At 40.6% G+C, this 27,595-nt stretch overlaps 2 protein-coding genes across 11 annotated transcripts in view; one reads left to right on the top strand and one right to left on the bottom strand.

Moving 5' to 3' along the window:
• The window catches only part of LOC110521059 (S phase cyclin A-associated protein in the endoplasmic reticulum), an 89,875-nt gene extending 74,614 nt beyond the window's left edge, over positions 1-15,261 (top strand). For all 10 annotated transcript variants that reach the window (XM_090227839.1, XM_021598504.3, XM_021598492.3 and 7 more), the window contains 4 exons: positions 2,139-2,288; positions 9,185-9,376; positions 14,089-14,137; positions 14,380-15,261. In XM_090227839.1, coding sequence (XP_090083965.1) covers positions 2,139-2,288; positions 9,185-9,376; positions 14,089-14,137; positions 14,380-14,483 — 495 coding nt within the window. In that variant the 3' untranslated portion in view covers positions 14,484-15,261. The remainder of the gene's footprint in view (positions 1-2,138; positions 2,289-9,184; positions 9,377-14,088; positions 14,138-14,379) is intronic.
• Positions 15,262-17,446: 2,185 nt separating this feature from the next.
• LOC110521096 (insulin gene enhancer protein ISL-2B) lies at positions 17,447-21,548 on the bottom strand. Its single transcript, XM_021598520.3, has 6 exons — positions 21,323-21,548; positions 20,778-20,967; positions 20,196-20,455; positions 19,045-19,328; positions 18,556-18,723; positions 17,447-18,255 (listed from the first exon to the last, which is right to left on the bottom strand). The coding sequence occupies exons 1-6, from the start codon at positions 21,378-21,380 to the stop codon at positions 18,139-18,141; spliced, it is 1,077 nt and encodes a 358-aa protein (XP_021454195.1). The 5' UTR covers positions 21,381-21,548; the 3' UTR covers positions 17,447-18,138.
• Positions 21,549-27,595: the final 6,047 nt, after the last annotated feature.

Below are 27,595 nucleotides of genomic sequence, written 5' to 3'. Positions count from 1 at the left end.
ATCGTGGACTATAGGAAAAGGAGGGCCAACCAGGCCCCCATTTAAAATTGAAAGGGCTGTAGTGGAGCCGGTCGAGAGTTTCCACATCACCAACAAAATGTCATGATCCAAACATACCAAGACACCTTTTCCCCCTCAGGAGACTGAAAAGATTTTGCATGGGTCCCCAGATCCTCAAAATTCTACAGCTGCACCATCAAAGCATCCTGACTGGTTGCATCACCGCCTGGTATGGCAACTGCTCGTCATCTGACCGTAAGGCGCTACGGAGGGTAGTGCGTATGGCTCAGTACATCACTGGGGCCAAGCTTCCTGACATCCAGGACCTATATACTAGGCGGTGTCAGAGGAAGGTCCAAAAAATTGTCAAAGACTCCAGTCACCCAAGTCATAGACTGTTTTCTCTGCTACCGCAAGCAGCACCGGAGCGCCATGTCTAGGACCAAAAGGCTCCTTAACACCTTCTATTTCCAAGCCATAAGACTGCTGAACAATTAATCAAATGGCCAGCTGGATTATTTGCACCCTCCCCCCTACACGCTGTTTATCTATGCATTATGATTTAGTAAATCTTTCCTTAACTCGATTTCTTGAACTGCAGTGTTGGTTAAGCATTTCACGGTAAGGTCTACACCTGTTGTATTCGGCGTGTGTGGCAAATACAATTTGATTTGATATCCCTGTGCACAAGCATCAGGCAACACAAATATCCCTCTTTCCTCTTCCTGGCAGCAACAAGGCCATGTGTAACTGATCGACAGGCAGCAGAGGCCAGGTCTTGGAGCTGGTGCCATTGGACTGGAGTATTTATCCTCAGGATAAACCTGACCTCTCGGACATAAACATGAGTGTCCCCTGACCGAGGGTCAGTTGCTGAGGTTAAATGGAGCACTGTGGGTCAGAAATGCGGATGGACCTGAGTGATTAGTGCTGTAGCCCGAGCCATACATTACCAGCTCTGATCAAGAGAGAATGACAGCTTCACTGTGCTCAGGCAGCGCATAAACATAACTGCGTAAGGGAGGAAGTGGGAGAGTTATTAATTATTTTAATACCTGTGGGTAATTAACACAGAGGCTGCTCTCCCTCGGCTCCGCCATGCTCAGGCTATTCATAACAGCTGGAACTCAAAGCTTTTCAGTGCCAACGTTTTTATGAACATTTTAAATAATGTTTTTTGTGGCCTGTGTTGAAATCACCTTGTGGTTCACATTACCCCACACTAGTGCCGACTAATAAGCACTACAGTAGATGCTGAGCTGCTCTCTCTTCTCATTGGACATTTTGCTAGGCCCCAGAATCAACTACGAAATAGTGTGGTTAGAGGGGATTTCAAGCTGAAAAGGACACTGCTGGTGATGAGTTATTTAGCAAATATTTGATTTCTATTTTCAAGTAAATTAATAAAATATTTTAGTATTTAATCACCAACCTTTTGGTGCCCATCAAAACAGACAGTATATTCAGCCTTTGCATTCATTCACTAACAAAATATAGGGTTCAGTTTGTCTCGCTGTCCTAAGACTGATGGGTATGGTTAATTACAGTTGGGGAGAAATAGAGTTCTATGTCTCCAGTATTGCAGGGTGTTATATTGAGAGTGTAGACAGCAGTAAGGCTCAGGTCTGCTAACAGGAGTGGGCCTCTCAGGTAGGTACAATTTAGGAGACTGTTTACCTCCTCCCCTCCATCAGTCCCAAAACCTCATACATACACCCCAACCTGATTCCAGTGTGTTTTTTCTCTGCTTACCCTGTGGTGCTCAGTCATGCTGACATGTTTAATAAATACTGTCTGTGGACCTCTGATAGCATCTCATTTTCTGGGGATTGGGGTCCCTCTGGTAGGACCCTCTGGTGTTGGTGCTGGGGAGAGACCCCCTAGCAGGAGTCCCTGTACACTGCATCATCCAGTCTGAATCTCTACCCGCTAAAGCACACAAATCCCTCTCCTCTCTTTTAATTAGCAATTCCAGCCTCACTTATATTACCATCATCGTGTTGATTTTCTACTCTTTAGGACGGTTGTTGTTCGCTATCCACTTAGATTTAGTGACTGCCTCCAGCTAGATTGTGTCTGCTTTGTGTTTGTGGTTTTTGTGGTGTTTGAATGCTGATGTTTTTTCTGTGCCGTCTCAGACTGTTCTAGGTGCCGAGGGCCTGTCCCTTGCTTTCCGTCACATAGTGAGCTCCCTGCTGTGGTACTGCTCTCAGCACTCCTCTGAAGAGCTGCTGCAGGAAGTCATCATCTGTGTGGGCTACTTCACCGTCAACCACCCTGACAACCAGGTAAAGGTCTAACACACACACACACACACATACTCAAATATGTAATAAAGTCAATGTTGTTGTTTCATGCCTTTTTTGACACCCCTAAAGATTATTCTATATAAAGTAGTCAAAAGTGTAGTATTAGGTCCCATATTCCTAGCATGCAATGACAACATCAAGCTTGTGACTACAAACTTGTTGGATGCATTTGTAGTTCGTTTTGGTTGTATTTCAGATTATTTTGTGCCCAATAGAAATGAATGGTAAATAATGTATTGTCTCATTTTAGACATACCCCCAAGACAGTATTTGAATGATTTATATTATACAGTCATTTTTTCCTCATCTTTATCAAGGGTGTCAATCATTTCAGTTCCCACTGTATCTGTTCTGTTTCAGAAATATGAGATGAATGGTATCTGGTTTGGCATTGTGGCCCTGCTGCAACAGTCTGTCCATATAATGATACTTCTGTTTCCTTTATATGCTTCTGAAAACGTATCATTAGATGAAGAGAGGGTGTAGTTTTTTGTGGTTCATACAAAAGCAACAAGAGCCACCTCTTTAAATATTCATATGTTGCCACCTCTGTGCTGTTGGGCTGTGGGTGCTCTATTGTCCCTCAGTAGCATGGTCCATTGTTCTGTCCCAGTGGAGCTGCCAGTTCTCTCTAGTGTTGTGTGCTTTGCTGTGTTGGCCCAGGCCTAGTGTTAAGGCTACTGGGCCTATGTGGCTGTGAGCAGGATGTGATGGAGCAGACTTGGCTGCTGTGTAATTGGCTGTCATGCATGGTCTGTCTACTGAGCCCCTGAGCAGCTTACAAGTGCTACAGTTGGCCAGGCTTTAGTTAAGTGAAGCCTGACCCTCAGTGCCAGCCATCGAGCTTTACCTCAAACCTCTGCCTTTTTAATGTCCTCACAGGCGCGGTCAACCACGCAGCAATTTATAGGCGGATTTCAGTTTCTAATATCCATGATGTTTTAGTCCTAATTAAAGAATCTGTCTCCATTTTATGGCAGTTCAGCTCTCCTCTGCTTCTCCTATCCAATTTAATTATTTAGATGTACGTAATTAGCATTTGTTGGCCTGATTTGCATATTATATTGGATAATTGAATGAGGACCGATGATTGAATTAGGGGGGTGACAGATGATTGGGCTTTGTACTTGCCCAGCAAAGTTAACCTAACAGTCTGCCTGGGAGTAGCAGACCTTTGCATATTCATTTATGACCAGCGCACTTTGCTAATTTGAAATGCCCTAATGCAAAGTCTTCAACCTGCGACTTCCAATCAGGGCACAAGCTGCTGACAATTTAGTAAATGTTATATGTAGCCTTTGTCTATCTACTCCAATGTCATCCCAGAGAGTGAAATCAGTGTTTAGGACTTGTTCCTTTTATTGTTTATTTGATAGGTGTGAGAACCCTTTGAGAAAATGTGAGGAAATGTGAAGAGCAACCTTCGTGGACTGATCCTGGCCAGTGGCACGGTTCCTGGAATTTGTCCATTTGATCTGGGCCCTGAAAAGAGCAGGATGGATGGAGAAGAGGGGAATATTTGGAGTAGCTTTAGCTTTTCTCAGACTAATGTAAGCATTGGCAGAGCACAAAAGCAGGCCCGCCCGTGCGGTCACACAGACTGCTGATTCACTGTCGGCAGGCAGGCACACCAGCCTTTGTTTATATGTGTTGCGCTAGAAATAACGCTGCTCATAAAACGTAGAACTTTGAAGACGGTCTTTGTAGATATATATTCTCCCTGCTCTGAGGGTATGAATAACTCAGCCTGTCACATAGAAATCCGTTGGGAGAGTGACATATGTAACCTTGTGTGTGCTTAAGTGTTTCGGCTCACAGGGCCATGTGGCCATATGTTTTCATTGTCTTTTGGGAGAACCCATAGAGACAGTCACACTAAAAAGGGGCTAAATGAAACTCGTTTTGTCACTGCCATGTTCCTTGTCTCATGAGGGGATAAATACCGGTAAGCTCCCGTGACTTTTTCTTCCCAACCTTCCAGTGATCCATTTGTGAGTCATTCATGGTGATGATCTCTAGGTTCTTTAAAATGTAGGAACAGTAAATGCTAGCGATGTTGACACGTTAACCCAGACCCCTGGCTTTGCTTGCTTTCCATTTCATGACCAGTTCCAGACTATGGAAAGTTTTCAGGAGCTTAATGCAATTTCCCAAATTGACTTAAATTGACATTAATTCATCCCGACACTTGCAATGCATTTACTACTCGGATACAATATTTCAGTTCACTAAGAAGTCTACTGTAAAATAGAAAACTATCTGCTTGTGAACTGCAGTAGGCCCCTTCCCAGACTGACATCCCACACATCAGTGTTATCTGCAGCCAGACCAGCCCCTGTCCTTCCCATTCTGTACGAAGGTGTTTCCTCTGCCTCAGACTCCAGCTCACAGCTTTGCACCTGTAATCCCTGATCAACTCCCCATTACTGCCAACATAACCCTAAACCTTCACGCCTTCCTGGGGAGCCAACCCAGTGCTGGGGAATGCACCCTATGTCTCCTACTATACACCACAGTAAACACACACCAACTCAGACTGGTGACTGGCAGGTAAGGGTGATTGTTAACTCTGTAGATGATTTACACACTCCATATTGGGAGGGCCCAGGTCCAACTAACTTCAGTGTAGTTAAGGGGACATTTTCCCCATAAAACTTCCATATCTTTTTTAAGAAGTTGTTTTTGCAGAATGACTCATTTTGATTGTGGCTCTTGGCAGTTTCAGAACGGCATCATCTGCTGTAAGTTGACATGGTTATTAGGCAGATAGATCTAGAATAATTACACGTTATTTGGCAAACACCGTGTCACATGTGGTTTATAGGAGATGAATACCCTTGGTCTGTCTCTTAAAAGCCATGGTGGGATCTTCTCTTCTTGTCCAGGGGATATCTTAAGTCAATGTCCATGTCGACATCTGATTGTCAGTTGACAATTTACATCATCTCAATCAGGTGGTAGCTAGTTGTTAAGAGGCACATTCAGCAGTAGCTTGTCTTCCTGAAAAAACTCTGTGTCCTCTAATATCATCTGCCCCTCTCTCTTATCAGTAGGGCCGTTCCTTCACTAGGGTAACTCCAGTGTGTAGAGGGAGGCTTGGCAGAGGGTCTGACTTGTGTTGTGGGCAAGAGCTTCAGGTTTGTTGCCCTGTTTTGAAGGCTGGCATGGTTCCTCTAGCTGAGGTGTCTGGGTCTGTCTAGACAGCATGCGGAACAGAGACTACTCCACTGTCCATTCATCCACGGTAGTCTTCCTATGTGTGGAGGAATCTCACATTTAAAATGTTTAATGTGCTGGAATTACAGTACAGGTTCACTCTGACTCTTAGAAGTTGTCAAATCTAGCTAGCTAGCTAACCTTGGTTATAGCATGAGAGTTTTATTTTTGGTAACACTTTATTTGGATAGTCCATACCGCCTGGTTTCCGCTTCAACTTGGGCTTTCCCAAGGTTTTGTTTGCGTTTCGGAACATTAACTTTACACACTCTCTGTTGTCTGTGGACAGCAAAGTGGTTATGTAATGGCGAGTCATAAAAGAGCATGCCTGTTTGAAAAGGCAGATCTCTGTAGTTAAGACAGACCAGAACCACCAGGCACTTGAGCTTTACGGGTCTGTGTTAAACTGCGGCTTGATTCATGGCTTCAGACAGACGCTTGCTGGACCTTTTTATGATGTCAGGGTTTGAATAGATACTTCCAGTGGACAGGAACACCGTGTGGGGCACTGTCATTGCTCTTCACCTGGGGTGATGCCTACAGAGTCCTGAAAAGTTGCCTGTAGACTTGGTTTCTGTAGGACTAGGTAACCTTTGGCTGCCAGCTGGCCTTGTTTTACAGTGCCTTCAAAGTATTCACACCCCTTGACTTTTTCCACATTTTGTTGTTAGACTGAATTTTAAATTGATTCAATTGAGATTGTGTCACTGGGCTACACACAATATCCCATAATGTCAACGTGGAATTATGTTTTTAGACAATTTTACAAATTAATTAAAGGTTGTTAGTATTCATCCCCTTTGTTATGGCAAGCCTAAATAAATTCAGGAGGAAAAATGTGCTTAACAAGTCACCTAATAATGTGAATTAACTCAATAATAGTGTTTAACATGATTTTTGAATGACTACCTCATCTCTGTACCCCACACATACAAGTATATTTAAGGTCTCGCAGTAAAATTCAAACACATTCAACCACAAAGACCAGAGAGGTTTTCCAATGCCTCGCAAAGATGGGCACCTTTTTGGTAGATGCGTAAAAAAAAATCTAGAAACAAACATTGAATATCCCTTTGAGCATGGCAACTGTATTAATTAAGAGGGAAGCCTGTACAGAATAAAAATATGCCAAAACATCCTGTTTGCAATAAGGCACTGAAGTGAAACTGCAAAAAATGTGGCAAATTAATATACTTTATGTCCTGAATACAAAGCGTTATGCTTGGGGTAAATGGAACACATCACTGAGTACCAATCGTCATATTTTCAGGCATGGTAATGGCTGCATCATGTTATGGGTATGCTTGTCATCGGTAAGGACTATGGAGTTTTTTAGGATAAAAATTAACAGAATAGAGCTAAGCACAGGCAAAATCCTTGAGGAAAACCTGGTTCAGTCCAACTTTCCAACAGACACTTAGAGACAAATTCACCTTTCAGCAGGACAATAACCTTAAATACAAGGCCAAATATACACTGGAGTTGCTTACCAAGACAACATTGAATGTTCATGAGTGGCCTAGTTACAGTTTTGACTTACATCAGCTTGAAGATCTATGGCAAGACTTCAAAATGGATGTCTAGCAATTATCAACCAATTTGACAGAGCTTGAAGAATTTAAAGAATAATGTGCAAATATTGTACAATCCAGGTGTGCAAAGCGCTTTAGAGACTTACCCAGAAATACACAGCTGTAATCACTGCCAAAGGTGATTCTAACATGTATTGACTAAGGGGTGTGATTACTTGTGTGACTGAGATATTTCCGTATTTTATTTTCAATAAATGTAAATCCTAAAACAAAGTTTTCACTTTGTCATTATGGGCTATTGTTTGTAGATGGGTGAGGGGGAAAAAAACATGTAATCTATTTTGATTTCAGGCTATAATACAACATAATGTGGAATAAGTCAAGGGGTATGAATACTTTCTGAAGGCACTGTATGCCTCCCTGCAGAGGGCACTTGAGGGTGGGCAATTTATTTAGGCAGCTGAGGATGGAACACTGCATAGTGGAGGATTATGAGATTGCTGTATGGTTTGTAGGTTGAGTCCTTAGTGCATCGGCCCCAACACAGACGCTGACTTCTGAATCTCTGAGACCTATGAAAGTTCAGGATTATGATGTCCAAAAGCAGGCCCTGCAACAACAAATTGTTAGTCTGCAGTGTTTCTGAAGTGTGTTTTTCAATATTCTGATGAAAGATTCCTTTACCTGGGATCTCATAATCAAATGTATGACCACCTTCTCTGGCCGTTCCTCCTCCGGCAGTGTTGCAAAGGTAAAGATTGATTCGGTGATCTAGGATCTTGCGAAGTCCTGCAGCTAGCTTCTAAAATGAAAATAAGCAGCTGATTGTTTTCAAAATAGAGATCTTCCCCTTTTTTCCTTCTGTACAGTGGAGTTAACGTTAGATTATTCTTGCATTACATGACAGTGAAAATACAGGGTATTTCGGTATCCTCCTAGTGAACCTGCATGTTTGTGAGTTCATCTTTGTTAACCTCATTGAGAATTTGCTTTAGTTGCGTGCCAGTGGAGACTTAACTCCCCTAAAAAGCCTCTTTTGTTTTAGCTGGTCAGTAAAGAATCTTTACAGACATTAATAGGAAGAGGCATCGCCTGTGGCCCTTTGAACACTGCTGTAGAACAGAGCTTTGAGGAGCTTCACCTTGAAATTATAAAAGCAGTGAATTATCGCTTTGTTTATCCTACCCTTAAACCTTAAAGTGCATTATCAAAGAGAGAATGCATTGGAAGAGTATTGTTAAGTGTATTCTCCAAATCTTGTAAATCCTCTGAATTTATGTCACTGTGGCCAGGGGACCTCACCCTGCCCGTCTGGTTCCTATTTCAGCTGAGCCCCAGCCTGGGTCTCTGTACCTGTAAAGCAGTGGGGTGTTTTTCCAGACAGGATTTACTGTGGTGACACCCCCCCCCCCCCCAGTTTTTAGAGAAGTGCTGATGGCCTTCCCAGGCTCTGGGGAGATGCCCTGAGCATTAGGCCAGGACCCCTTCCTTTGGACCAGTTCCCGCTCTAATCAAACTAGGCTGGACGTGATTTGGTTTTAATATTGGTGGGCCGGATGTAATTGTGTGATTGATTGGCCGCTGGTAAAGGGGAGCAGGATGTCAGCCGGGTGAGAACTCCATTAATGGTATTGCTCATTTCTTAGTGATGGTGGCAAGGCTACAGTGGAGGTCTGTTCACCCTTCCCCCCCCAATCCTACGCAGTGCATGCCCTCTTAACCTAAGCTGCACAGTGCACATCCACAGGGATATGGTCTGGTGTTGGCTTCAATATCTCAGTGACACTCACACAGTTGGAGATAACTGTTACCAGGTAATACATAAAAGCCTATATATTTTGATAATGAAGTCAAGATATTTCTCATCAAGAAGATATTTCACATTACTATTTCTTGTTGCCCCCATTTCACAACAGCTCGGAAATTACCTGCAGTACAAAGGAAGAGCAAAACATCCCATCATTGTGTTTTATAGCCTGTAATTGTGTGGTGGGATGCTGTGCCCTCCAGTTCTCCTCCTAATGGGTGTTTGTGTGTTGTTTTAGTGGCAGATTTATGGGTGGGAGGGGTGCAGGGCAGTGATTTACGGGCGGCACTGGCTGACTGGCCCTGCTCTTTGTGTTCCAGGTGATAGTGCAGTCTGGCCGCCAGCCCAGCGTGCTGCAGAAACTGTGTCAGCTACCCTTCCAGTACTTCAGCCACCCGCGCCTCATCAAAGTGCTCTTCCCTTCACTCATCTCAGCCTGCTACAACAATCCCCAGAACAAGGTTATCCTGCAGCAGGAGATGAGCTGTGTGCTACTGGCCACCTTCATACAGGTAACACACACACTGATGTTTTGGCGAAGCTTTCATTTTCTGAAGAACTAGCACATTTAATGTATACAGAGCAAATACATAATAGAGCCACCGGTTTAGTCAGTCTTTTTGGTTTAAAGGCACAGTGTAGTAAAAAAAAATATGTTTCTGTATTGTATACAGTGCATTCGGAAATTAGTCAGACCCCTTGACTTTTTACATGTTTTGTAACATTACAGCCTCATTCTAAAATATATTAAATACAATCCTCATCAATCTACACACAATACCACATAATGACAAATAAAATAGAGGTTTTTAGAATTTTTTGCAAGTGTATTAAAAATAAAAACAGAAATACCTTATTTACTTAAGTATTCAGACCCTTTGCTATGAGACTTGACATTAAGCTCAGGTGCATCCTGTTTCCATTGATCATCCTTGAGATGTTTCTACAACTTGATTGGAGTCCACCTATGGTGCATTCAATTGATTGGACATGATTTGGAAAGGCACACACCTGTCTATATAAGGTCCCACAGTTAACACCGCATGTCACAGCAATAACCAAACCATGAGGTTGAAGGAATTGTCTGTAGAGCTCCGAGACAGGATTGCAGGCGCAGATCTGGGGAAGGGTACCAAAACATTTCTGCAGCATTGAAGGTCACCAAGAACACAGTAGCCTCCATCATTCTAAAATGGAAGAAGTTTGGACTCTTCCTAGAGCTGGCTGCCCGTCCAAACTGAGCAATCGGGGGAGAAGGGCATTGGTCAGGCAGGTGACCAAGAACCCGATGGCCACTATGACAGAACCTTCCAGAAGGACAACCATCTCTGCAGCACTCTACTAGTCCGGCCTTTATGGTAGTGGCCTTACTGAAACCACTCCTCAGTAAAAGGCACATGACAGACCGCTTGGAATTAGCCAAAAGACACCTAAAGGACTCAAACCATGAGAAACAAGATTCTCTGGTCTGATGAAACCAAGATTGAACTGAATGCCAAGTGTCACGTCAGGAGGAAACCTCGCACCATCTCTACAGTGAAGCATGGTGGTGGAAGCATCATGCTGTGGGGATGTTTTTCAGTGGCAGGAACTAGGAGACTAGTCTGGATCGAGGGAAAAATGAATGGAGCAAAGTACAGAAAGATCCATGACGAAAACCTTCTCTAGAGCGCTCAGGACCTTAGACTGGGGGCGAAGGTTCACAATCCAACAGGATAACAACCCTAAGCACACAGCCAAGACCACGCAAAAGTGGCTTCGGGACAAGTTTTATGAATGTCCTTGAGTGGCCCTACCAGAGCCCAGACTTGAACCCGATCTAACATCGCAGTTACGCTCCCCGTTCAACCTGATAGCACTTGAGAGGATCTGCAGAGAAGAATGGGAGAAAATCCCCAAATACAGGTGTGCCAAGCTTGTAGAGTCATACCCAAGAAGACTGGAGGCTGTAATCGTTGCCAAAGGTGATTCAACAATGTACTGAGTACTCTGAGTACTTATGTCAATGTGATGTTTAAGTTATTTATTTTTTATACATTTGCAACAATTTCTAAAAACCTGTTTTTGCTTTGTCATAATGGGGTATTGTGTGTAGATTGGGGGGGGGGGGGGGGAAACATCCATTTTAGAATAAGGCTGTAACGTAACTAAATGTGGAAAAGTCAAAGGGTCTGAACACTTTCCAAAAGCACTGTATACATTAAGAACACCTATTCTTTCCATGACATTGACTGACCAGGTGAACGCTATGATCCCTTATTGATGTCAAGCATTGGAGTCAACATGGGCCATCCCTGTGGAATGCTTTCGACACCTTGTAGAGTCCATTCCCCGACGAATTGAGGCTGTTCTGATGGAAAAGGATGGGGGGAGGTCAACTCAATAGTAGGAAGGTGTTCTTAATGTTTGGTATACTCTGTGTTTATTTACACACTGATGTTGGAATAATACTGTGAAATTGTGAAAATTATGGTAATTCCCTTTTAGTGCAAGGGCTGGTTGAAAAGACTGCCTGAAATTTCTGCCTGTTTTGGTGGGATGGAATTTTGGCCTGCCCGGTGACATCCCCAGGTGGTAAATTAGTCAATAGACCAATAAGAAAGAGTTACAAACCTCTCAGCCATTAAAAGCTAGTTTTCCATTTTCCCAAACTACTCCCAGACAGTCCTAGCAAAATCCTTGTATGAGAAATGGCTCTTTTAGTTACTTATTAATCCTATTTTAATTGAAAACAATCACAGTAAGTAAGGTACTTAATTGTTACCCAGAAATGATTTGATATTGAGATCAAAGCGGCTGCATTGGACCTTTTTTCTCCTGGTGGATATTTAGCATCTACATGGCTTCCTCAGTGGATTTACCTGCCAGTGGTTTAGCCTCCAGTAAACAGGCTGTCTCCTTCATCTTCTCTGACAACATCGCCTCTCACCGCCTAGCTACCACCATTATTTACATTAAGATTATCTCGCACAATAGAGGGACAGGCTATTGTAATTTCAGCCAAACAGTGGGAAGATCTATAGATTCCTCCTTCCCTGTGTCATTATTTATTATAGAATTAACCTGAGATGAAGCAAAAATGTGCTTTGCTAGTACTTTTGCTATTTTAATAGTATTAAATGGATAGTTCACCCAAATTACAAAATTACATATTGGTTTCCTTAACCTATAAGCAGTCTATGGACAGGATGTCCGCAATCGTGCTTTGGTTTAGTTTCCCTGGCATTGTTTCTAAATGTTAGCAATTCTTAGCATTTCTGGCACACATCCCATTCAAGTCGTGGGCCTGATATTGGCATTTTTTGCACATCATGTTCAAATCATTCAAAAGTACAGTACCTACAATTGATTGAGATTCACTAAAGTCACTTATGGATGATTTGAACATGATACGCAAAAATGCTATACTGAACAAAAATTTGAATGCAAGAATTTCAAAGATTTTTCTGAGTTACTGTTCTTATAAGGAAATCAGTCAGTTGAAATAAATTAATGCCCTAATCTATGGATTTCACATGACTGGGAAAACAGATATGCATCTGTTGGTGACAGATACCTTGGAAAAAAAGGTGGGGTGGTGGATCAGAACACCAGTCAGTATCTGGTGTAACCACTATTTGCCTCATGCAGCACATCTCCTTTGCATAGAGTTAATCAGGCTGTTGATTGTGGCCTGTGGAATGTTGTCCCACTCCTCTTCAATGCCTGTGCGCATTTACACTCGTACTCATTGATCCAGAGCATCCCAAACATCCTCAATGGGTGACATGTCTGGTGAGTATGCAGTCCATGGAAGAACTGGGACATGTTCAGTTTCCAGGAATTGTGTACAGATCCTTGCGACATGGGGCTGTGCGTTATCATGCTAAAACAAGAGGAGATGGCTACGGATGAATTGCATGACAATGGGCCTCAGGATCTCATCACTGTACCTCTGTGCATTCAAATTTCCATCGATAAGATTAATTTGTGTTTGTTGTCCGTAGCTTATGCCTGCCCATACCATAACCCCACCGCCACCATGGGGGCACTCTGTTCACAAAGTTGACATCAGCAAACCGCTTACTCACATGATGCCATACATGCAATCTGCGCGGTTACAATGCCGAACTGCAGTCAGATCAAGACCATGGTGAGGAGCTGGATGTTGAAGTCCAGGGCTGGCGTGATTACAAGTAGTCTGCGGTTGTGAGGCCGGTTGGACATACTGCCAAATTCTCTAAAACAACGTTGGAGGCGGCATATGGTAGAGAAATTAACATTCAATTATCTGGCAACAGCTCTGGTGGACATTCCTGCAGTCAGCATGCCAATTGCACACTCCCTCAAAACTTGAGACATCTGTGGCATTGTTTTGTGTAACAAAACTGCATATAAAAGTGCTCTTTTATTGTCCCCAGCACAAGGTGCACCTGTGTAATCAGCTTATTGATATGCCACACCTGTCAGGTGGTTGGATTATCTTGGCAGAGGAGAAATGCTCACTAACAATGATGTAAATACATTTTTGCTCTTTAAAAAAAATATATTAAGCTTTTTTGTGCAGGTGAAATATTTCTGGGATATTTTATTTCAGCTCAAGAAAGATGGGACCAACACTTTACATGTTGCGTTTATATTTTTGTTCAGTATAATATCGGTTCCATGAATTGAATGGGATTTGTGCCACAAATGCTAAAACGTTAGCATTAGGAAACTGTACCAGCTAGTGCTAGGGAAACTAAACCAAAGCATGGATTGCTATCATACCTTGCACATAGACTGCTTACAGGGTAAGGAACTAATGTGTAATTTTATAGTTTGAGTGAACTATCCCTTTAAGGATATGGTTCGTATTGAAATTATGAGTATATTGTGACATCTTTATAAGCTTTAATGTGTGTGTTAATCAGAACAGGGAGACATGCAGGGACTGCAAACAGAGTGTATGGGTATGTAAAATACACTGAGTTATTTCGGATGTTCAAAACACACCGTTGTCAGGATCAAATCCGGCATCATGAAAGTTGCAAAATGTATGCAAAAGTTTGTTTAAGGTAAAGTTATCTGTTCGTACCTATTTAGGTTGGTTAGCTTCAAGCATGATGAGTTATGGTTGGCTTAGATATGGTGGATAAAATGTTCAATTTCTTCACAGCTGGTGAGCAATGGTGTCTGGCCTCTCCCCTACTCCTGTCTTAATACTGTGGATCACTCTGACATATTCCTCTTTTATTTCCTCCAGGACGGTGCCTCAAGTGAGAACCATCCAGACAACAGAATGCAACAAGGAGGTAGGTATTCTTCAATGCCATTTTTCACTTTTAATTTGTTTTGATAGTTTTGCATTAAAATGTATTAATGCATTCACCAATTATTTTTAAAAAGGTCACAGGACAGTGTTTTCAATTGAAAAATATGAATTTACATAAATTGTTTTGGTCAATTAACGATTGTAATTCTTGAATATTAGTGTATAATCGTGAGGCATCTTGCTCAGACAAAAAACAATGTTCTATGGTTTGTCACCATGCAGACAGAGTCTCTCAGTCACTGGATTACTGTGAGCTGTCCGACCGCTTTCCCAGAGACCAATGGGAATCAGCACTGCAGTTCTTCCTCAAGAAGCAGGAGGACTAATCCAGAATTGCATGCCGACCTCTAACACGCACATATACATAAAAAACACTACAAAGTAGAAACCGACACTTAACCCTCCATTCTACACTACATACTTTCCCATTTAGATTTGAAGTCTGCATATGGGCTTATTATTTAAAAAACGCAGTCTTAGCCTTCCCAAAACTCTTGAAATCCTAGAAGACGAGGGATAAATCCTAACTTGAGATGCACATGTATAACTAAAATGTTTGTGTAAGTCATCCATCGATGTCCATGGGCGATTTGCACGAAAGTTTGAGTTGGAAGTGAGTATCTTGTGTATTTTACCGTGAGTCACGCACAATAATTATGTTCCTTGTCCAACCAAGTCATTTGCTTTCGTGTTGTGTTTCTATTGTGGATAGAATGACAACGTAGCAGAAGAGAGCAGAGATCATCAAAAGCACTCTCATAATGGTTAGATTACATGACATGTTCATCACTAATACTGTGTACTTCCTGTTAATTCCTTTTAATATTTTCATATACAGTTAAGATGTGAATGACCTGATCAGAATGTTTTTTTCCCTGTAGTTATTTTACAGGCGTTGGGCAGTTTTGTACTTCAATATGTAAGTTGCATAGTCTATATATGTTTATTCTGTACATTTTAGATTTGCTCTAGTAGGAGCTGTCCTGATTTCAAGTACAAATGTTTCCCTTGTTCTTGCCTTTATGCTGTGAAGAACTTACAAAATATAATTGATTTAGTAAATTACATTTTTATCCCATTTAATAAATTATTTATTATTAGGCATCATTCATTGTCCTCCAGTTATTTTTATCTAGAGACTGTGCGGCTCACTCATTCAAGTCTCAATGATTTCCCCTATGTCTACTGATCAAGTGACAATTAATGAGAACTACTGACTGTAGCCTCTCTGCCTGTGTAATTTTCTGCCTGTACAGCATTGTAACATTTGTAATAGTGATTAATATCCCAGGTGGTGTGAGGAGCTGGGGTAAAAGAAAATGGCTGGTCCTTCTCTATACCAGACTCAGTTCTGCAGACCCAGTCAATCCTCTGCTCTTGCCTTGGAGCAGCTCAATCAATCCCAACAGTTAATTCAGAGCTCCCAGCAAGGAGACATACCAGTGGATATTTTTTGAAAGATAACTCCTAGAAATTAATGCAATATTGAATAATTATTTTCAGTACATAAACCTATACAGGGCTGGGTATATTCTCACAATTCTTGCCAAGTGTCTCTTCAACTTTAATATCAACTGAAGAGGCCTCTCATATTAAGGGATAGTAAATGCATAAGACTCTTAAACGCATTTCACATGCAGCATACTGCAGCTCTACAATGGGCCTACCGCTTGAAAAGTAGCCTAGGTCTATTATTTCCCTGAAATAGTGTACCCTACCCCTACCCCAAACTGTGGAGTAGCCTAATTATTTATACATCAGAATTATGACAACTGATTACGTCCATTAGATTCCTATCATTTGTTATCGGTTAGGTGAAATCCTGAAATGACGCAGGAGGAAATTACAGCATCTATTTTCTTTCTGCAGCTTGGAGCGCAACAGTGGATTAACGAATGCTGGCTGTTGTTTGGACTAATGTCTATCAGATACAGCTAAATGGCTGATTGTGAATTGCAGATTTTCATACTATATAATTATCTGATCAAATGGAAATTAGATAACTGTAAAACCATGATCTGACGTGCCAAAAGGCATTGCGCACTTTATTTGCCAGTTGTCTTGCAACCCCCCCTCTTAAATGGCTTTATGGACGAATTAATGAGTTGTGTAAATGACAGAAATATGCAACAATAAAACTAACTACATAGCCTATCTAATGGATAAAGCAATTCCAACATTTGAGGCCTATGGATGCTGTTATTTTCTGTGCGACTTTGAAAGTTCTAAACTTTTATTCCAGACATTGCCTTCCTTATATGCAAAACACTTATCAAGTGAATATGAATGTGTATATATTATGTTTAAGGGGGAAATAATTTGATTAGGCCTGTATCTCAAATCTATGCTTTGTTTCTAAAATGCATTTTAACCACGATTATGAAATATTTCCAGAGGAAAGATTAGGTGGGGTACAAGGGCAGAATTTGTTGGTCAGTAGGCTGTTGCATAGCTACAATTATTGACATAAAAGACTATGCATGGCAGGATAGGCCTAGTGGCTTTTTGATTTGATGCCAGAAGTCACATAAAGAGACCTAGCTAGGACTACTACTATGTACTGTGCTGAAAGACTGATCATGTCTCGGATCGTGATTAAGAGGTTAGAATGCTGTTGCGTCCTCTGATCAGAAAGTTCATCCACAACAACAAATTGTTGAGGTCTAGTATGTCGTCAGTATCTTGACCTGCACTCCTTGTCCAGAGGCTATCCAGGATTTTGCCTGGAAGGAAAATAAACCCAAGACATGCCAGTATGCGTTCGCAGGGTGGGAGTCCCCTTCAGCACAGACTCCAGCGACAGAGAGAGGTGGGTTTGTTGTGGTTCCATTCAATGTATCGTTTGCAGATGATGCCAAGCGTAGATAAGGAGCCGCCGAGCCCTGTCCTCTGTCTAGACTTGTGACTTTACAAGTGAAACTGGAATGATCACATCGCAAATCCATATGTGGAGGACAGTTAAATAAACAATATGTTATCCTCAATTGTATTTAACAAACAGGCCTCAACGTAGAAATGCTTGCATTTGACCAACTGATTCTGTTGCGTTACGATTTTTGAATATGCCATTAAAATGATACCTTCCATCAATTTGATTTTCTCTAATGACTAACGCGATTCTGTGAAAGATTGTGGTCTTAACTGACATTACAGTGATTTATTTTGGATGGTTCGAAATTAATTTGACATTCTATAGGCCTATTACATCTCAAACGTTTTTCACCCTGGCTACATAGTTTAGATTAAGCCCATAGGCTTATGGCAACGCAAAACCACCATGAAATAGCCGTTTCATAAATACATAGTGATTTATTTTGTCCATTTGAAATTTCAGTTAATATTTGATTGAATTACTGCATCTATGAGATTTCACATGCAGAGTTCATTAGACATGAAACCGTCCATATGGGTTTAATACGATAGCCTACATTTTCGCATAATAAATATCAATAACTTACTTTTTCTTGAAAGGTTCCACAATCTGTATCCCATCCACTTAATTACAATATTTTACAGGGCTTGATTTTAAATAATCTCTAGAAATCATGCACATCTACAGAGTCATGGTCGCAACCCGACATAGGAAACTTACATAGATGAAACTATACAACTGTTGGCCACTATGGATAATGTTCTGATATGTTCATCATTACAAGCTATCGACTCATAATAAAGTTGAATGTTTGTAGATATAATCCTCACGTAGGCTATGTCCAACCATGTAGGTAAGATCCGAGGCTCAGCCTCCGCTTTAGTTATAGCCCTTGGTTGTCACTGGCTGGTAACTTAAAATTCATCCGATCCTGAGCAATGCAGACCAGTCCCTCCGTGAACAAATGGTGCATCCTCATAGACAAATCCAGCGTTATTGTTCTTTAAATAAGATGAAATCCTTTTCCTCTCAAAGCTGTTAACTAGCCAATTCTCATGCAGAGCACGCGGGAGCATGCTGGAGTTCGAAGCGTCACTGTTGGGCTGGTCTCACGTGTCCATCGGACTTGGTACCATGCTGTTCGGGGTGTCGGGCAACTGCGACGACAAGGAGGTCACATCACTACCGGAGGAGTTACCCATGGAGCCCGATTCAGAAAAAGACACCTGCGATGGAAACGGTTGTTTTAATTAGCGTTTTTCTTCTCTCAATATTGCTTATTGCATATTGATATTGACCCTTATGTTTCGATGAAGTCCAATGCAAATATTAGGCCAATATGAATATTCATGTAAATCGACCAGCCTTCGAATTTGATGCTGAAAAGCATTTATTTAATTTAGAAATATTTGACTGAATAAAATCGCATTCTCTCATCTGAATCGAGATATGCCATTCAGTGATCAAGTGGATGATATTTGAATAAACACACATTTATTGCAAAATGATTGTGTGTGTGTGCCTACCAACTGCCGGAAAGCGGGCTGGTCCAGGTCACTCTGCAAGGCGAACTCGCTCAGGGCCTTCCAGGGGGGCTGGTAAGTCTGCACCTCTACTGGGTTCCCTAGGACCGTGTTGTCGTGTCGAATTGGACTGCCTGCCACCATAGGTGTACCCGTCAGCCCCTGAAGATTCTACAGATAAAATGTATCACAACAAACATCTCACCACCATCCATCTGGTTTTCTCAACATTCAAAGTGCAATATGGTCGGCAGGTAGCCTAGTGGTTAGAGCATTGGGCCATCGAATCCCGGACAAGGTAAAAAGCTGACGTTCTGCCCCTGAACAAGGCAGTTAACCCACTGTTCTTAGGCCATCATTGTAAGTAAAAATGTGTTCTTAACTGCCTAGTTAAATAAAAATATGCATTCATTACATTTTATTTGGCATGCCCTATTAAATAACACCTGTATTTTTAGTTTATGTTGCATTATAATGTCTAAATGAACTTACAGTTTTATCGATGTGATGCTGTTGTTGAAGTTGCTTCATGAATATAGTTCTCTTCTTGTCTTTACAACGTTTGTTCTGAAACCAAACTCTGATGACCCTCGGGCTAAGACCGGTCATCTCTACCAATTGTTCTTTCATAAGAGCGTCTGGTCTTGGGTTGGCATTGTAACAGGTCCGAAGGGTATGAAGCTGCTTCTCGTTCAATACTGTTCGCACCCGAGTGGTTTTCTCTGACTGCTTGTGGACGTGGTTCCGATGAGGAGGCTGTCGAACTGACACAGGATCTGTGGGACAAATATTAAAAAGGAAATATCTTTGAAAATGTCATTTCCACTGACTGAGACAAATTTAGAAAAGCAATCATAACTGATGATAGATACACTTATTCTGCCTACTTCTCCCTAGTAATTACACAATCAAGGCAGGAGCATAGGAAACTCACAAAGAAAAAGAAAAAAACAATCATATAAAACACCCACATTCCTCAGTGAAGATGTACTCAACCAAAAATAATAATAACGACGATCATGTAATTTCGTGATAATTGATAAGATTATTTGGTAAACTTGAATTAAACAGGCTATACAATATTTGAATATCCCTTCAAATACTAACTCCAAAACATTTTGTGAATTACAAATACAATTTAAAATGCCTCCCATTTAACATGAATTTATTTGTTGTTGTAGAATCATATTTCGATCGACGTCTTTTATTCTGTATTTTTCTAACTTCACACCTACAAACTCAAAACTTTCAGTATTTGAATTAACAAAAATATATCGACCATTGCTGCATACCCCCTTTACACAGCCAAAATGTTACCTTATTGTTTTCAAAATAAACGAATTGACATACACTTTAGTCTAATAGCTTTAACAACTTAATAGATACAAACAACACCCAATATGTTTTAATTAATGTTTAGTCTACCAATGAAAGTAATGTAATAAACCTATAGGCTTAAAAGTCTGCACACTTGATCAGTGAAAGGAACATATTGCAGACACGTATAATAATAATAACTTATTATAAAAAAATATATTATTTTACAATTATTATTATTATGCTATATCCTTTCGTTGTTATTAACGTTAATATTAATATTATACTCTCGTTATTATTATTACCACCATTATTCGTTCACTGACCAGCAATATGAAAAGACCTGGAGAGAATATTTCCCGGACTAATGGGGCTTCCCGCTGAGGCCCGTTCCAGAAGTAACCCGTGATCAGCCCGACAGAGCAGCTCCTCGTCCCGCAGAGAGAACTCATCCCCCGGCACAAGCTGCCGGCTGCACACCGAGCACCTAAAACACTCCATGTGGTAAACGTTGTCACGAGCTCTCATCACCAGATCACTGCTGCAGAAGCCAATGTTACATTTTGCACATTTAATCCCAAATAATCTGAAAAGGACATAGGAACATTGGTCTCAATATCTTATAATGCATAACAAAAACATGCAATTTAGTCAGATGAAGGAGACGAATAGCCTACGACAAAAGTCGACCTTTTTTGATTGTATTTTTACCAAATAAACCAGAAACTTTGACTAGGTTGTGCTATTCTCTCTCATGTGGAAACTGTTTAGTGTCAACAAGCAGTTTGAACAATTTCTCATACATGTCCACTTCAGTAGGCCTAACTACAATTTCTTTCACAATTGGGGCCTTTGGAAATTCCAAAGCTCTGAAATCACGTCAGTGAGGAAATTTAGTCAACTCCTACCTTACATAATCTCTTTTGCAGTATGTTTTGCCATCTCGGACGAAGCAAGTGCACGTCTCATCCAGGTACTGACTGCATTCCGAGCACTTGAGACAAGCAGCATGCCACTCCAGGTCCGGGGCGACCCGCAGGATATACTGGTCGTGGATCTGACTCCCACAGCCCACACACATTGCGATTCCAGACTTCTCTGTCGAATGCACAGTATATTAATGCTACCACCACCTACACCAATGTAATCACCAGATATACTCGCTAAATCCCCGCATGTTCGTCCAGTGTCCACTCTGCAGCATGCAACCGTGTCGTGTCCTGTTTTGTTATCCTTGTCATTTCCAGAACGAAGGGCCGTAGCTATATACGGGTATAACTGGCCGTAGACCTAAGATGTATTCACATCACCCTTTTCAGTTATCGAAATTGACCAATGCAACAAACAAAAAAATCGTGAAATGTTCCAATAATAGCCCAATATTGTTAACGATCAAATCAATCTTAAATGTGCCTGGGTCAAAATTAAAATAGGGACACGAATGTTTACTTACTTTTGGAATGATCCCCCATATCACCCAAGAAAGAAGAATTTAATATAATATCCACCATACAGGAGGGATAGTGCAGGCCGATAGATTAAGAAATTGAGTGGAAGACTGCCCGGTCCCGTTCCTGGTTGACTGCTAACTTCTATTCCTCGATTGAGAGGTGGGAAGAGAAGAGCAATGTCCCACGCGCAGAGTGACGTCACATGTCAACCTGGACCTCTGTGCGTTTGGGGAGGGGGTAAACTATGCAAAGGCTTTGACTATGAAACAATAGACTACTTACTAGATCAGTAGTTCTCAACTGGTTTTTGCCTCTGGACCCAAATAGCTGGAAAACTATTTTAATGCTATATTGATAGTAAATGTACAATTTATATGACAAGGGAACTACCTTTTCATTTTCAAAAAATACATTTTGCCCATATTCTTGATGAAGAATGCTAAACTCACTGGTTTGAAACCAAAAAATCAACAAACTCTGCTAAATAGCGCTGCTAATAACACTCTATTGAAAAGACTGATTAAAGAAAAATTGTTCAGAGGTAAAATGATAAAAAAAACAAAAGTTAATTATCATTTTCTACACATTTTAAATGCACGACCCACCAGTTGAGAATCGCTGTAGGCTTACTAGATCAACATAGACCCCCTCCATCCGTGTTTTGTTGTGTCCAAGCCAGCGTTTTCTTTTTTGTTTAAAAAGCATGGAACTGGAAGAAAAGTTGTAAAGGTAATTTAAAGAAATTCGAAATTGAGTTTTGGCATTTTCATTGAAATATGTTGCATAATATAGTGAATGTTAAGAAAGACCCAAGACAAAAAAGTCTAAATACTAAAAACGTTTATTTTCTTAACATAAAGAGATTTTCACACACAAATTCGCCTAAATTGAGTGGAAAGTTGAACTTCATTGTTATGATTATGCTTCTACACTTATGATTGTGATAATTATTACGGTGATGATAATGATTATGCAGACCTATTCATTTTTTATATTCTTAATATAATTTTTTATTATCATTATTATTTTTCCTGGTGACAATACAAAAACGTATAATATGCATTGCAAAATCATATTAAAAGCCTGGATTTCATAAAGTAAGATTAGACTAGAGACCTCATAGGAGCTAGAGTTCTATGAGTGAGCCCTCTACTGGAAAAGAAGCAGAAAGGTCCTTTTGGAGCAGAAAGGACCATTTTGTTGTTTATGTTTTTAATAACAGCCAAATTATTTAGTCAATATTATTATTTTGTCAATTTATAGAAATCTAACAAAATCTCTCCAAAAAATAAATGAAGAAGCTATTTTGCCACGCATTCCATGAACTGACATTTATTAGATTACTCTGAATTTCGTTTTGTAAATGTATAAGTATAATAACAAGATGTTCCCATTCTGCAATATTGTATAATCAAAATTCAAATTTGATTAGTATTGTCCGGATATATAAATCAAGAAATCTTTAGAAAATATTTACCCTTTTCAGTACGTTTTAAGACACGTTTTGACATGGAAAACCCATCAATTTTTTGCATGTGATATACACTATTGGTTAAGGAACAGGTAGCAAAGTGCACCATTTAACATTTGTAATGGATATCTTTAACATAACCAACAATTAATGCATGCCTGTTAATGAGGAAGTATGTGATGATAAACAATAGGTTCAATGGCTATGATTTCATCATTGTGGACACACGTCTCCAACAGCCTGGTCTCATAGACTAGAGGTGACATAGTAAACGTAAATCCTGGACGCTAAAATTAGTCTGATATGTCACGTTTGGTATGATCACATAAGACAGATGGTTACTTAAGGCAAAAACGAAAGTAGGGTTAGCCAGGTTGGACGGGTAGCATTTTCTGTTGGCACTCCAATATGTCCCATAAACATCACAAATGGTCCTTTTGTTCGATTAATTCCATCGTTATATCCCCAAAATGTCAATTTATTTGGCGCGTTTGATTCAGAAAAACACCGGTTCCAACTCGCCCAGCATGACTACAAAATATCGAATAAGTTACCTGTAAACTTTGTCCAAACATTTCAAACAACTTTCCTAATCCAACTTTAAGTATTTTAAAACGTAAATAATTGATCAAATTTAATACAGGATAAACTGCGTTCAATAGCGGATAAAATGAAAGTGGAGCGAGCTTCAGGTCACGCGCCCCAAACAAAAGAGTACACTTGGCTATACACCCAGAAAAGAAATGGCTACTTCTTCATTTCTCAAAAGAAAAACATCAACCAATTTCTAAAGACTGTTGACATCTAGTGGAAGCTATAGGAACTGCAAACATATTTCTACTAAAACGGGCTTGCCATAGGAAACCAATGGAAAACAGATTGACCTCAAAAACATTTTCCCCGGATGGATTGTGATCTGGGTTTCGCCTGCCTAATCAGTTCTGTTATACTCACAGACATTATTCAAACAGGTTTAGAAACTTCAGAGTGTTTTCTATCCAAATCCACTAATAATATGCATATCCTAGCTTCTGGGCCTGAGTAGAAGGCAGTTTACTTTGGGCACGCTTTTCATCTGGATGCGAAAGTACCGCCCCCTATCCCAGAGAGGCTAGCTTGCTAGCAAAAGCTAGCATAGCTGCATTTTACTTAGAAATATATTAACTCACCAACAAAAACCCTAGCAAGCTATATTCATAACCATACAGGTATAGGATCATTTTATTTTTATTTTGCTGTATTTGACTCTTGTAACAATAACAAAAGGCATTCAAATTGAGGTGTGAGAGGTATTTCAGGTTGCATGCTATGAAATGTCCACTAGAGTGTAGTGTTGAGAATGTTGTGCTGATACTGTAAGCCTAGATGTTCATTTTATTGTATTTATTGGCTACACAATTACATATGGGGCGGCAGGGTAGCCTAGTGGTTAGAGCGTTGGACTAGTAACCGGAAGGTTGCGAGTTCAAACCCCCGAGCTGACATGGTACAAATCTGTCGTTCTGCCCCTGAACAGGCAGTTAACCCACTGTTCCCAGGCCGTCATTGAAAATAAGAATTTGTTCTTAACTGACTTGCCTGGTTAAATAAAGGTAAAAAAAAAAAAAAAAAAAAAAAAAAAAAAATATACAGTACCAGTCAAAAGTTTAGAAACACCCACTCATTCAACAGTTTTCTTTAGTTGTATTCTTTTCTACACTGTAGAATAATAGTGAAGACATCAAAACTATGAACAACACATGGCACCCAAAACCCTCACAAACTTTTACAGATGTAAAATTGAGAGAATCCTGTCGGGCTGTATCACCGCCTGGTAAAGCAACTGCACCCACAGGGCTCTCCAGAGAGTGATGCGGTCTACCCAACACATCACCGGGGAAAAACGACCTGCCCTCCAGGACACATACAGCACCCAATGTCACAGGAAGGCCAAAAATATCATCAAGGACAACAACCACCCAAGCTATTGCCTGTTCACTCAGCTATCATCCGGAAGGCGAGGTCAGTACAGGTGCATCAAAACTGAGACAAAGAGACTGAAAAACAGCTTCTATCTCAAGGCCATCAGACTGTTAAATAACCATCACTAGGCAGCTTCCACCCGGTTACATAACCCTGCACATTAGAGGCTGATGCCCCATATACATAGACTTGAAATCACTGGCCACTTTAATAATGGAACACTAGTCACTCTAATAATGTTTATATATTCCTTAATTGCCATTATTTTACTTTTAGGTTTGTGTATTGTTGCGAATTGTTAGATATTACTGCACTGTTGGAGCTAGAAACACAAGCATTTCGCTACACCCGCAATAACATCTGCTAAACATGTGCATGTGACAACTTGATTTGATGTGGAATCATGTAGTAACCAAAAAAGTGTTAACTTCTTGAGTGTAGGCAGGATTTTCTGGCTAAAAGATGTACCCATTTGAAACGGCCTATTTCTCAGGCCCAGAAACTAGAATATGCATATACTTGTCAGATTAGGATAGAAAACACTCTAAAGTTTCCAAAACTGTCAAAATATTGTCTGTGAGTATAACAGAACTGATATTGCAGGCGAACACCTGAGGAAAATCAAACCAGGAAGCACTGTTTTTCCTCTGTTCAATTGGATGCCTTGCCTCCCTTTAAAGGGATATAAACCAGATTCCTTTTCCTATGGCTTCCTCAAGGTTTCAACAGTCTTTAGACATAGTTTTAGGCTTTTATTTTGAAAAATGAGCGAGAAAGATAACATCGCGTCAGTGGATAGCTGGGTGTTCGCAGAGTTTTGCTTGCACAACAGTGTGGCAGCCATTGTATCTCCCTCTCCTATTGAAAAAGCGACAGTGCCGGTTGATATATTATCGATTATATATTTTAAAAACAACCTGAGGATTGATTCAAAAAAAGTTTGACATGTTTCTTTGGACATTACGGATACTATTTGGAATTTTCGTCTGCGATGTCGTGACCGCTCGAGCCTGTGGATTTCTGAACATAAAGCGCCAAACAAATGGAGGTATTTTGGATATAAAAATAATCTTTATGGAACAAAAGGAACATTTATTGTGTAACTGGGAGTCTCGTGAGTGCAAACATCCGAGAATCATCAAAGGTAAGCGATTTAATCTATTGCTTTTCTGACTTTTGTGACCAATCTACTTGGCTGCTAGTGTTTGTGTTTATTTTGTCTACTGAGAGAGATGTTCTTACATAAACACTTGTTATGCTTTTGCCGGAAAGCTGTATTGAAATCTGACATGCCAGGTGGATTAACAACAAGCTAAGCTGTGTTTTGCTATATTGCACTTGTGATTTCATGAACATTAAATATTTGTAGTAATTTAATTTGAATTTGGCGCGCTGCAATTCAGCGGGTGTTGATGAAAATGATCCCTCTAAAGGGATGGGTGCGTCAAGAAGTTAAACAAATAAAAATTATATTTGAGATTCTTGCCTTGATGACAACTTTGCACACTCTTGGCATTCTCTCAACCAGCTTCATGGGGTAGTCATCTGGAATTTCTATTTTTGCCTTTATTTAACTAGGCAAGTCAGTTAAGAACAAATTCTTATTTTCAATGACAGCCTAGGAACAGTGGGTTAACTGACTTTTTCAGGGGCAGAATGACAGATTTTTACCTTGTCAGCTTGGTGATTCGATCTTGCAACCTTTCGGTTACTAGTCCAACGCTCTAACCACTAGGCTACCTGCCACCCAGGTGTGCTTTGTTAAAAGTTAATTTGTGGAATTTCTTTCCTTCTAAATGCATTTGAGACAATCAGTTGTGTTGTGACAAGGTAGGGGTGGTATACAGACGGTATCCATATTATGGCAAAAACATCTCAAATAAGCAGAGAAACGACAGTCCGTCATTTCTTTAAAACAAGGTCAGTCAAACCATCAAGTGCTATGATAAAACTGTCTCTCATGAGGACTGCCACAGGAATGGAAGACCCAGAGTTACCTCTGCTGCAGAAGATAAGTTCATTATAGTTACCAGCCTCAGAAATTGCGGCCCAAATAAATTCTTCACAGAGTTCAAGTAAAAGACACATCTCAACATCAACTTTTCAGAGGAGACTGTGTGAATCAGGCCTTCATGGTTGAATTGCTGCAAAGAAACCACTACTAAAGGACACCAAAAAAGAGAAGAGACTTGCTTGGGCCAAGAAACACAAGCAATGGACATTAGACTGGTGGAAATCTGTCATTTGGTTTTTGGTTCCAACCGCCGTGTCTTTGTGAGACAAGGGGTGGATGAATGGATGATCTCTGCATGTGTGGTTCCCACTGTGAAACATGGAGTAGGAGGTGTGATGGTGTGGGGATGCTTTGCTGGTGTCACTGTCAGTGATTTATTTAGAATTCAAGGCACACTTAACCAGCATGGCTACCACAGCATTCTGCAGTGATACGCCATTCTGTCTGGTTTGCTCTTGTGGGACTGTCATTTGGTTTTCAACAGGACAATGACCCAAAACACCTCCTCCAGGCTGTGTAAAGGCTATTTGACCAAGAAGGAGAGTGATGGACTGCAGCATCAGATGACCTTGCCTCCACAATCACCCGACCTCAATCCAATTGAGATGGTTTGGTATGAGTTGGACCGCAGAGTGAAGGGAAAGCAGCCAACAAGTGCTCAGCATATGTGGGAACTCCTACAAGACTGTTGGAAAAGCATTCCAGGTGAAGCTGGTTGAGAGAATGCTAAGAGTGTTCAAAGCTGTCATCAAGGCAAATCTGATTTGTTTAACACTTTTTTGGTTACTACATGATTCCATATGTGTTATTTCATAGTTTTGATGTCTT

The sequence above is a fragment of the Oncorhynchus mykiss genome, chromosome 1 (genome assembly GCF_057628025.1).
Source record: "Oncorhynchus mykiss isolate SJ-2025 chromosome 1, ASM5762802v1, whole genome shotgun sequence".
NCBI classification, from domain to species: domain Eukaryota; kingdom Metazoa; phylum Chordata; class Actinopteri; order Salmoniformes; family Salmonidae; genus Oncorhynchus; species Oncorhynchus mykiss.
The sequence above is the reverse complement of the archived record's forward strand: the minus strand, read 5'-3'. Positions and strand labels throughout refer to the sequence as shown.

Coding starts and splice junctions, on each gene's coding strand:
- LOC110521096 (XM_021598520.3), bottom strand. CDS start 21,380: ATGGTGGATATTATATTAAATTCTTCTTTCTTGGGTGATATGGGGGAT. Junction 20,968..21,322: donor TATGGGGGATCATTCCAAAA/GTAAGTAAACAT, acceptor TGCATTCGACAG/AGAAGTCTGGAATCGCAATG. Junction 19,329..20,195: donor CAGGTCTTTTCATATTGCTG/GTCAGTGAACGA, acceptor TTTGTCCCACAG/ATCCTGTGTCAGTTCGACAG.